Here is a 12,042-nt window from a genome sequence, read left to right as displayed (position 1 = left end):
CACAAGAAGGGCAGGGGGAGCAGGAGAAGCAGGAACCCCTCTGAGCAGGGAGCCCAATGGGGGGCTTGATCCCAGACTCTGGGATCATGACCTGAGCCGAAGGCGGACAGTTAACGGACCGAGCCACCTAGGTGCCCCTGTGATTCATCAGTCTTACATAATAACCTGTGCTCGTTACAACACGATTTTTTTAAAAAAGATTTATTTGAGAGTGATTGAGTGTGCAAGCCACACGCAGGAGCAACAGTGGGGGAGGGGCAGAGGGAGAGGGAGAAGCAGGCTCCCCGCTGAGCAGGGACTCCATGTAGGTTTCAATCTCATGACCTGAGTGGAAGGTTGACACCTAACTGACTGAGCCACCCAGGCACCACACAAAATGATCTTTAATCATCAAGTCATATTTCTGTTTTCCTGCCTGCATTCCTCTGGTCGTGTTGGATTTTTAAGAATGAGTCTGTTTGTCACACTTGCTTCTACCTCAGAAGATAGCGACTTATCACCCCAGTAGTAAACTCACAACTCGGAAATGGCAGGATTCCAAAATTTTTCAAAATGGGAGGTTCTGTGAACCATCCTGGGTGGGGGGTGGGGGGGTAGAGAGGTTATAATTACATTTATTTAATAAGTACCACATAGTAAAATTCTGATAACCAAAGCAAAATTAGTATAACAATTGTGATCAATTTATGTATTTGTATTTGTTTGTTTACCAACTCAGCCTCTGGGCAGGTGGGCACCAGAGAAGGCATAGGAAAGGAGAGAACATTCTAAAATCCACCAGCCCTTCCTGATACTGCCAGAAGAGATCTTTCCCCCCTCCATTTTATTAAAAATCAGGACCGAATTTGAGCTCCCTGCCCACCACCCTTTGGTGGTATTTTTGTTTCTCTTTAGGTATCATCCCATTTTCTTTTGACATGGGCTTATTTTGTATGAATGTGTAATAGATTAAATACATATGCATTTAAAATATTGTTTTGATTTGCCCGTGAACTGTTTCTCTTGAAGGGCCTATCTAGGGAAATGAGTAATTTCTCATATCCTATTCTTGCAGGAAGAATTTTAAATCGTTTCTCCAAAGACATTGGGCACATGGATGACTTGCTACCCCTGACGTTTCTAGATTTCTTCCAGGTAAGGTCACAGTGATGCCAAGTTCTCGAATGGAAAACTGCAGTTCCTGTTCTTTCAAGTCCTTTCCATGGGGGCCGAGGGTGGGCCTCTCGGCCTGCGGATGTCATGTTATCTTAGTAAAGGCCCTGTTTGTAAGAGAAAGGTGTGGTTCTGATTCGGAGACTAAGTTAACATGAGTAATACCTCATGTGTAGGAGTGGCTACACAGTCTTGTCAAGGTTGGTTCGAAGCAGCTACATGCTTGGTAAGTGCTTCTCTATCTGCCTTCCAGGTATCTGGCACGAATTTCCCTTTACCGTGAGCACATTTCATAATATAGAAACAATCACCTCTCACGGAAAGATAGCTCAGATTAACTAAATTATGCATTGTATTACCACAAAGGACAAATATTTACTGCACCATTTGGGGGGATAAAACCAGGCGGGGTTACTAACAAAGAAAAGATTAGTAATAATAAGGTGAAAATAATACTTTGTTAGCAAGGACAATAGGGAGCGGTTACTGCAGATACAAAGCCTTTAGAGGCAAGTACATTTAAGCCAATAATTTGAGTACAGGATCAAAGTCATCTCTGAAAATGTCTTTTTTGTTTTTGTAGGCAGCTTTTCTTTCACACGTTGATGGATCTAAGTCTTAAGGGGTGTGTGTGTGTGTGTGTGTGTGTGTGTGTGAGAAACTCAATAATCCCACAAGTACCTTCCATATAACATTTGTTTTTGTCTGTGAACTTGAAGTTCTGAGGAATGATACTGGGTCATCTCATGCCTCATCTGCTCACTCAGTATTGCTGCGCACGTGGGATGATTTTCCTGCTGTTTAATTCTGTCTACTTTTCAGCGATTCAGGCTGGGGGCCTTTCTTCTTCATTTCCAAGTGGGCTTTTTTTTTTTTTTTTTTAAATGACACGCATAACATCAACAGCCGCACATACTCTAAGCTCACCGCTGCTGTTGCTCACACTTCTTGAATTGGTGTTTCACTCCCCCTGAGTAATCACAAACTCCTTGGAAGGCCAGGATGTCGAAATGCTGCCCCTGGGGTCTGCAATCATGGCCTCATCCTGATGGTCGCTCCCCGCCCTCCCCCACTTTTGTTCAATGCCCAGATGCACTTCAAGTCAAAACTTAGGGACTTTTCTGGAGCCGTTGTTATAAAAAGAGCCAGAATTACTTAATTTGGAAAATTAGCTATGTTATAAAAGTCACTAATAAGCCTGAAATGACCACAGGCATTTCTGTGAGTCACTCAGAAATGCAGCCGTGAGCATGTGACTACAGACAGTGTGGCCCACGGGTGAAGGCGTGCACTGTTACCAACGGGAACCAAATGGAGACTCGGAGGCAGAGCGCTTTTATTGCAAAGATCTCTGCTTTTCTGTCCCTCTTCTGCAAACTTAATTTTTAAACGTGTCCTGCTGGGTTTGGCTATATAATTTGTCCCCAAGAAGTAATCCTTTGCTAAAACAGGATCGCGTTTTCCCAGTGATGGTTAATGACATTGAGAAGACTTGTGGGAAGGTTCTTTTTCTTGCCAAGTATTTGAGTTTCCAAAGCTGGCTGGCCCACTGTGTGCTCGGCACATAGTCAGCCCACCTAATCAGAATCTACCCACCTACTTTTGCGTGATGGATGGAGCCGCTGGGATAGACGCTGCCTGAGTTCATTCTAAAACATTCTCAGCTGCCCGAGGAGAGAAAATTCTAGTCTCTCTGTACTTCTCTTTCACTGAGAGACAAGGCCTTTTTATTACCTGCTCACGTAATCTTGGTGAGACTTACCACCGGTAGGGCCCAATTAGCTGCTGTCTTGACTCTAATAGCTGAGGTAAATCTCGAAGTTATTGTCTCCGAGAAAGGAGTTTTGTCTCAAGGATAACTCAGTTATCAATTATGATAAAGACCTATTGTCAGTTGTTTTGTTTGCAGGTGTCTTTCAGAAGGCTTCTCATAATCCCTCCAGGAAGAAATATTTTCTCCTTTTAAAAGTAGTATTTGCTACATAGAAAAGCTCTGATCCTTGCCATTGTTGTTGGTTCTTTGAGGGACACTTCCCAACAGTCGTTGTTTAAATGGTTGTCAGGAGGAATCAAGGGAAACTTCATAAACAATGCCGTAACTCGTTCATCTTACTCGGTGTGTAGAAACCTTTCCCCGGAGGATTTGCATGCAATGAGCAGGCTTTTGACGGAGGTATCACTGGGATCATTTTGAAGTATTTGGCCCTCTTGGCTATATTAGAACGAAGATTTTTATTAAAGCCACAAAAATGAATTTAACCTGCCCTCAAATAAAGGACAACAAAAATCAAAATGTAAATTGATTTTTTTTTTTTTTTTTTTTTTTTTAAGTTGGCTAGGACCCTGTTAAGGCTAAAAACAACCCGGTGGTGTTCTGGGACTCTTAATGGAATCATGTAAACTTAAAATAAACACTATTATGGTAAGCACATAGAATGAAAACTAATTTTCCAAATCAAATACATTATATTCAATTCATTTTCCCCAATCAACCAAATGTTTAAAACCTGTTAGTTATAACAGCAATCTTCTGGAAATTAATTAGAAGCCTATTAGCTCTGCTAGCTGAGCCGAATGAAGAGGGTTGCTTGTTACATTTCTAAATAGGCTCCTGAATTAAAGCAAAGCAAGGTCAAAATGACAATCAGCTTGACTCACCTCGTAGCTTTGCTTAAGTAGATCTGGGTTTTCTTTGCCTTTTTATGGGGGGTGGGTGTTAGTTTTATACAAGAAATTTTACCCACTCGGACTCCGTCCTCTCATACATTTAGGAGTTTTAACGAGTCCGGGAAAACATGCAGGTATCATGAATGTTACGTGTGTGAACAGGAGCACCTTCCCCAATACACGGGAATCTGAGACGGGAATGGTTTTCAGACCTTGCATCCAGCTCCTGAGCTCCCCTCAAGAGTTGTGTAGCCCCTTTCCGTATCGAGCTAGTAGAACCTTTCCTTGTTGCCTCGGTTTCTGATGTCAACAGCAAAACCTGCTGCTGACATCGGAGGGGGGCCCCAAATATACTGTCTCACATCAAGAGTCTTTGGGTAAGAGCACTCTGACACCAGCAGCAACTCCTGTGCTCAGAGAAGCTTCCAGAACTTGAGTCTTTCCAAATGGAACAGGTGAGTTTAATTGAAACAGTTGGGTTTTAAAAAGGACCGGGGATTCCCTTGTCATGAAGTTACCTTTGGTGTGGCCATGAGCAGATGTGGTCCTTCCCAATCTACACACCCTTTACATTTAGCGTTCTTGAGCCAGAAAGAACTTGGCAGGATTCCTGTAGAAACAAATGGAATGCAAACCGAAATCCAAAGCTTAGAGACCTTCGTGAAGGGGGGGTTACATTTTCTACTATCAGAATATTCAAATTAAGGCTGTCATGTGTGATTTGTTTGTTTGTTTTGTTTTTCCTTACTGAAGAGATGCCTGTGGTCATGCGTTTTGGGGATAGTGAAAATCAAATAGATATAGAAATAATGTGATTACATTTATCCATGTGAACTTTCTAATCCAGATTATGCACGTTTGATTGCTTTTTCTGTAAGACGGCGATGGTTTTGTAAGTAAGATTCGGAAACGTGAACCATTGGGTTAGAACTTAATTGTTTTTCCTATTGAGTCTGATGCTGAGAAATTGGAGGAGAGACCTGAGATCAGAACCTTCCACGGAACCACAATTTCTGGAGGTGGTGATACCCTGTAGAAGCAAGTCAGAAATCAGGGTATTTGTCGACTAAATGATTGGGATGAGAACATTCCGGCCAGATATGCTGGCTAGGTAGAGGGTGTTTACCTAACTCTGTCCCTTGAACTTCAACAAGAGATATGTACGTGTCTAAATATTTATGGCTTTTTTTGTTGTGGTTTTGTGTTGTTTTTGGATCATTAGCTATTCCTAATCCCGCTAATGGGAGACTGTGACACGGCAGATTTTGAAAATGTGTCTTGTATTTTCTGTTGTCCTGAGTGAGAGTGAGAAATCCCACAGAGCAGTGGCGCTCACATGTGGGTTTTGGTGCTCACCCAGGTGCGGAGCACGTAGTGAATGAAGAGAGATCAATTTTTGACCAGCGAGGCGTTTTTGGAATGCTGCGCCAGAAGGGAGGGAAATTTCTGAATATATCCTCGGAAATAAATAATTTATACAGTACAGAATAACAACAGTCTGCAGGTTACCTCAGGGTTGCCCTGGGCTTATCAGATAAGTTAGCCAGTGGCTGGCGGGGCACCTTTGTCTTATCAGTGATGTTCAGACACGTTTTGTTTATTTGCTTTCATAAAAATCGGAACAGCATCAGGTGTTAACGATAATTTTAAAACCAAGTCATCTATCAAGCTGGGATCTCATTCTTCACGTGTTAGAACTAAATTTCTCTATGAAAATAGGGATGGGAATACAAATAGTATCATGGTTTTCATCTGTGCCTCAGACATGAGAAATCAATGATGGGAAGGGAATCTTTGAATAAGACTTTGGCCCTCAAAACACGATGTATTTGGGTAAACAAAGAAACAAACAAAAACATAGACACAGTAATTAAAATTCACTTTTTTTTTTTTTTTTGACAGAGATCACAAGCAGGCAAAGAGACAGGTAGAGAGAGAGGCAGAGAGAAGGGAGGAAGCAGGCTCCCCGCTGAGCAGAGAGCCTGATGCGGGGCTCGATCCCAGGACCCCGAGATCATGACCTGAGCTGAAAGCAGAGGCTTTAACCCACTGAGCCACCGAGGTGCCCCTAAAATTCACATTTTTAAGTGTGTGGCTGACTTCCTACTACCATAGCCCAAAGCCCAGCAGCCTAAATCTCATCTTTTAATTTTCTCGAAGCAACGATTGGTGTAATTAATAAAGGTACCGTGCAGATGTAATATTTGTAATGTTTTCATGACATTTAAGTTTTAAGGGATGGTTAAAATGAATTTTAATGATTAATCTTAATTACGCTGGTATATTTCTCCTATCTGTGCAGATCTGTTGTTTTGTGAATACATTTGCAACTAGAAATATCATGGAAAATCCTGAAATTTCTCCCAAAATGGAGACATCGTTTTTATAATGTACCTGCGGTGTGTGGACTTGTAATTTTACCAGCATTTCTCATTCCGATAACATGTCATTGTGTTGCTTTTCCCAGCCCATCTTTTACTAAACTCCCACCATGTGCTGGGATGAGGGATTGGAGATGGAGACTTTGTCTTCTTTTGTTTGACCAAACGCTGTGTCTTTTAGGCACCTTGCTGGACTTGGTTGCGGAGTCAAATGTCATTTAATTCCCAATCTTCCTTGAGGCCCACTCTTGGAGAGACAGAAGGTCAGCCGTGATCATACCGTGTGACATTATAAAAGGAGGGAGACGGTATGGGAGAACAGCTAAGGATCTAGCGGGAGAGAAGTCTGCTTTCCTGTCCCCGTCTGCCATTTTTAGTTCCCTTATCTCGAGGACGTTCTAGGAACTCCCGATGGAGGCATCCTACAGGCGGTTGGGAGTGCGAGCCCTGGTGTTTGTTTGAGAGACCCGGGATGAGCGTAGAGCCTGCGTCTTCTTCCCGGAGCAGGTGGTCATTGATGGTGGGAAGATGGATAAGATTGCCCAGGGAGAGGGAAGCATTTTTAGGGGCCAAGATCCAGAATTTTAAAGAAGTTCTTGATACTGAAAGAGAAAGCAGAGGGAAGAGAAGGCAAGCAGAGGAGACCTGGATAGAACAGCAAGGAAGACAGGAAGGGAGTCGGGGCTACAAAAGCAAAGGAGGTCAGGTGTGTGAAAGGCGGAGCGGAGGTGAGGACACAGACAGCTGCCGGTTGGATTTGACGATGAGGGGTCCTGTGGGGTAGGAGGAGTCTAGACTGCAGAGGCCAAGAGTCAGAGTAGGGGCAGTTGGGTTGAGAGCAAGCAGTTGGGATGAGAACAACTTGTTCTTTGGAGGAGTTTGCTCAGTGTGTCCCTGGGTGGTTTGGGTTTTATAGCTTGTGTTTCGGGGGGCGTTGTGGGGGGTGGCATATCTCCCCCCAAATCCCACTGATAACCAGGGGTTAGAGTCGAGGTCCTGAGAGACAGTGGTGAGTAGGACGCCCTCATGGATCTCCTCCAGCCCCCGCCCGCCCCTGGGAGAGGGAGTCTTCCAGAAATTCATCACTTGCCAAGTTAGGGATGCTAATTTTGCAGAGTGCCCCAGAGGAAGTCCTGGGAGGCAAGGTGCTTAGCTTTGTTTTCAAAAATAAAGTCGGTGCCAAGTGAATTCAGCTTCTCATGATTCTGTTCATCCTTGGTATATCCCGCAAGCCTTGAAGGATACTTGGTCATTTTAATAATTTTTATTACTTTAAAGCATTCATTCCGTACCCTTTTCTTCAGCGGACTCCTTCTCATTCCTTTCAGTGAGAGCTTAGATCGTTTATTGAACATTTCGTAATTATAAAAGAGACCCTCCTTTTATTATTTCTTTGTTTCTTCCGTCTTTGCCTCATGAATACTGGGGTGCATAGATTAACCTGCCCATGATCCTCTGAGATCAGCAGATACCTTTGTTCTTCGCGTTCAAGTACCAGTCTCTTTGCTTATGTTCGTTCAAACTTAATTTGTTTTCTTCTCTGAACCAGAGACTCTAGTCTGTCCTAGAAGGCTGGGACCATTCAAGGGACAAGCGGATTCCATCTTCCTACCTGACCGGCTGTCCCCACCACAGGAACCGGGACTCACACCCTCTCCTCACCACGGCAGCCCTATCCTAGAATAGATATCTAAATGGTTTGTCATGTTTTATTTACCAGTGATATGTATTACAAAGGAGCTCAGGCTGAGAGAGTAAAATTCAGATTTCCCAGCCCTTGAATTTAATCTGTTTTCAGCTCCTGGAAAGGAACTTGACGTGCCTGCTGGGCGGACCACTGAGGCTATTCTCCGTGTTCCACACGCCCCTTTGGCCCCATCCCCAGTGGACCCCCTTGTCATTCTTCAAGGATCAGCAGAGGTCTCTCTTCCCATTAGTGAAACTTACCTTGGGCATGCTATTCTGCAATAAAACCATCCCTATGCCCTATGCCAAGGCCATGTCAACCTCATTTCCAGTCAGGCGATAACTTACTGAGCACTTCCTATGTGCCAGGCGTTTTTCCTAGGATTTGGGTGTAGAACCGGGCATTGGCTTCCAGGAATTTATGTATTTTGTATTTTTTAAAGATTTTATTCATTTATTTGTCAGAACAAGAGAGCGAGCACAAACAGGGAAAACAGTAGGCAGAGGCAGAAGCAGGCTCCTTGCTGAACAGGAAGCCGGATGTGGGACTTGATCCCAGGACCCTGGGATCATGACCTGAGCCAAACGCAGACGCTGAACCGACTGAGCCACCCAGGTGTCCCGGCTTTCAGCAATTTATATTCCAGGGCAGAAGACAGTTGGGAAACGGGCACATTTAGAAGACAATTCCAGTCATTCCCTAATGCATTACGAAAAGGAAAGCGTTTGCCGGTGACTTGCAGGAGTGCTTGAATGAAACATGGTGATGATCAAGGACGCGGTGATGTCTGAGTTTAAAAAAATAGGAAAGAAACAGCCATGCAGACAAGACCTGGCCGGATGCAGGTGGGTGGGGAGCGCGCTCAGGGAAAGGAACAGGTGCAGATGCTCGAGATGGGAACAAAGTGGCAGGTTCCCAGGGAGAGGGAAGAGAGGGAAGGCGGAGCGGAGAGGAGAGATGGGAGGGAGGGAGCTTGAAGCCTGGGCGGAGCTGGACTGCATAAGTTAAGGGCCTTAGCTTCTCTTCTGGATGCAGTGAGAAACCACTGGAATCTTTTATTTATTTTTTTTAAAGCGTTTGTCTTGGAATTTTCTCTAGTTTTTGTCCTCATATATATTTTTTAAAGATTTTATTTATTTTTTTTTATTTGTCAGAGAGAGAGCACACAAGCAGGCAGAGCGGCAGGCAGAGGCAGAGAGAGAAACAGGCTCCCCGCCAAGCAGGGAGTCCCATGCGGGACTCGATCCCAGGACCCTGGGATCATGACCTGAGCCGAAGGCAGTGGCTTAACCCCCTGAGCCACGCAGCCATCCCCAAGGGAATCTTTTAAACAGAGGAGGGATATGTTCACATTTCAGATGGGAAAAAAATGTATATTTGACATGGATCATAGGGCTAAAAGAATTTTAAATGTTTTAAGCCCTCAGTTACATGCTAGGCTAGGCTCCGGGCTGTATGGCGGCCTCCCTTCCCCCACAGCGCAGCTTGGGAAACCGAGGCAGATCCGCACATGGCGTTTCAGTCCTTAAAGATGAGAGCACCGTGTTGCCTGTCCCGGGACAGGAAGGCTGGTTTCTGCGGTCAGCATGGACCTCTCGTCCTTCCAACAACCTAACCCTTTCCAGCAGTGGCTCTCACGCACCAGGTTGCCCCCAGCTGAGTTAATGTGAAAAAATAAGGATGATGTAGGATTTTTTTTTTTTTCAAAGCTGAATTTTCTCCGTTTTTCTCTTTTAGGATTTCTTGTTTTCTAAACACAGTGAGTGGCTCTCAGCCAGGAGGTCTGAAGTCACACAGAAGGTGACAGGATAGTCCGCATTAGCGGGCGGTCACCGTCCTCCTCGCTGACACTGAGTGACTTCCCCATGGGTGCCAAGCCTCGTTTCAGATCTTTTCTTTGTAGAATCTCCTTTTTCTGGCAACTCGGGAGGTACCTGCAGGTACCGTGCTAGTCGCACAGATGAGGGAAAGGAGACTCGTTAATACATAAGGACATAATTTGTCCAGGGTCACACAGCTAGGAAGTGATCAGTTTGAAGCTTTTATTTGTATATATTTTTTAAAGATTTTATTTATTTGACAGAGATCACAAGAAGGCAGAGAGGCAGGCAGAGGGAGAGAGGGAAGCAGGGTCCCTGCTGAGCAGAGAGCCTGACACAGGGCTACATCCCAGGACCCTGAGATCATGACCTGAACTGAAGGCAGAGGCTTTACCCCGCTGAGCCACCCAGACACCCCTTATTTGTATATTTTTGATTATATTCATTTCTGCTCATGAGGGAGAAGCAGGGTGCCCCTTTCTGTGTTTCCATCTCAACAGAGTATTCTCACTGAGGAAAATTCCAGGTAGAATCTCTAACAATAATTAACTTATTTGTCATCTGATGCCTCTGTCTCCTCCCCCGCAAGTCGGAGAAGTGCTCGTATAACACAGCCCCGTGGTATCTGAGATCAAAACCTTTTGCAGTTGTGATACTAGCCTTTTTTCCCTCCCCTTTAGAATTAAAGGTGGACAAATCGGTTTTCTTCTCCATAAATGCCTTTTGAAGTGTGTGCTGGTTATAAAGTCCAGACTAAGAACTTTAGAACTTTATTCCTTAGCTTATGATAAGCCTGATTTCAGGAGAAGTACAGGAGAAATTGTGACTTTTTTAGGAATGTGCACTTGGAGGTGGAAGGTACCACATTTACGCATATTTTGACGCATGTTTGGGGTGTGATATGCACAGCTCTGTAGTATGGTCATGTAAACAAGGACAAATAGTTGGGATGAGAACAAATGAATGTTTCTTGAAGTTTTGCTGAAAAATAGAAACTTGGCTTTAAACCCACGAACAACGGCCGATTCTACACTACACTGGTGATTAGAAGTGCAATTCTTACACACAGTAAAGTTAAAAGTTAAATTGTTAAACTTAAGCACTGGAAATAATATATGAACCGCATAAAACAGCTTTATCATTCGTGTAACAAAAATAAACACTTCCTGGTTTAATTAAGATGAATGTCCAAGTAGCAGTTTAAATTTTGAATACTAGGAAAAAGTTATCAATCAAATAAATTTTAAGGGCATCTGGGTGGCTCCGTTGGCTAAGCGTCTGCCTTCGGCTCAGGTCATGAGCCCAGGGTCCTGGGATTGAGCCGCACATTGGGGTCCCTGCTCAGCAAGGGAGCCTGCTTCTCCCTCTCCCACTCCTCCTGCTCGTGTGCTCTCTCTCTCGCTCACTCTCTCTCTCAAATAAATAAAATCTTAAAAAAAAAGTTAATATTTTATAATGGAGGCATTAACATTCTTTTCTGTGAAGATAGGAGTCTGATGTGCTTGAGTTCAGACAACAGAGCCTGTGAGTGTTTTTGTGTGTGTGTGTGTGTGTGTGTGTGTGTGTGTGTGTGTGTGTGTACGTATAGAGGTATAAACACATATGCCCCGTCAAGGAGCCATTTCATCCTTGATACGTAACCCTTTCAAACCAAGTAGCTTTGCTGCACATCTCAAACTGGGTAAAGCAGGGAAAATAATGTTTGTGGCCGGAACAGAGGGTTTTATGTAAGGTTCTATGTGAAGCACGGTCTGCATTTGAAGATAATCTTGAAAACTTGGCTGAGGAATTTAGATTTGAACCTATGAACTGTCGGCCCCAGCCAAGGTCTTTGAGGAGGTTAAGTGGCTGTTCACCGCGTCATTTTAAGGGAAACAATGTATGGTGCCTCTTTCTTCTTGGAAAACGTTATTCCCATTTGGTGGATTTTACTGAAAATCGAGATGAGTAACGTGGTTTCTGCTGCCCAGGCACGGTGGCTGCCCAGTGCACTGTGCCGTTGGCCGCTTCTGTAAAGGATCTTAATGCTTCAGATTTCTTTCTCCTGTTGCGGCCACTGTGTTTCATGATCTGACGCCGTCTATGAGGCTGTCTGTCGCCTTCAGGAGAATTAAGGGTGAAGTCAGTGACATACGCACTGAGTGACGCTGGAAGTTAAGATATTGACTCTCAACCTGCCCTTGACCCTCCCGAGGTAAATATTAGCCTTCCCTTGTTTTTTCATTCCTTCGCTAACAAGTGCTCTAGATCGGGCGGCAGAGTCAGACCCGTTCTTGGTGTTTAAGGGATTCCTCCATTTTCTCCTACCCCTGCATTTCGTGGGGCTCTCCATCCC

At 44.3% G+C, this 12,042-nt stretch overlaps 1 protein-coding gene across 5 annotated transcripts in view; it reads left to right on the top strand.

Annotated features, from left to right (window-relative positions):
• The window catches only part of ABCC4 (ATP binding cassette subfamily C member 4), a 253,197-nt gene that overhangs the window by 157,767 nt on the left and 83,388 nt on the right, over window positions 1–12,042 (top strand). For all 5 annotated transcript variants that reach the window (XM_045978081.1, XM_045978080.1, XM_045978077.1 and 2 more), the window contains one exon: window positions 1,055–1,134. In XM_045978081.1, coding sequence (XP_045834037.1) covers window positions 1,055–1,134 — 80 coding nt within the window. The remainder of the gene's footprint in view (window positions 1–1,054; window positions 1,135–12,042) is intronic.

The sequence above is a fragment of the Meles meles genome, chromosome 14 (assembly GCF_922984935.1).
Source record: "Meles meles chromosome 14, mMelMel3.1 paternal haplotype, whole genome shotgun sequence".
Lineage (NCBI taxonomy): Eukaryota > Metazoa > Chordata > Mammalia > Carnivora > Mustelidae > Meles > Meles meles.
The sequence above is the reverse complement of the archived record's forward strand: the minus strand, read 5'-3'. Positions and strand labels throughout refer to the sequence as shown.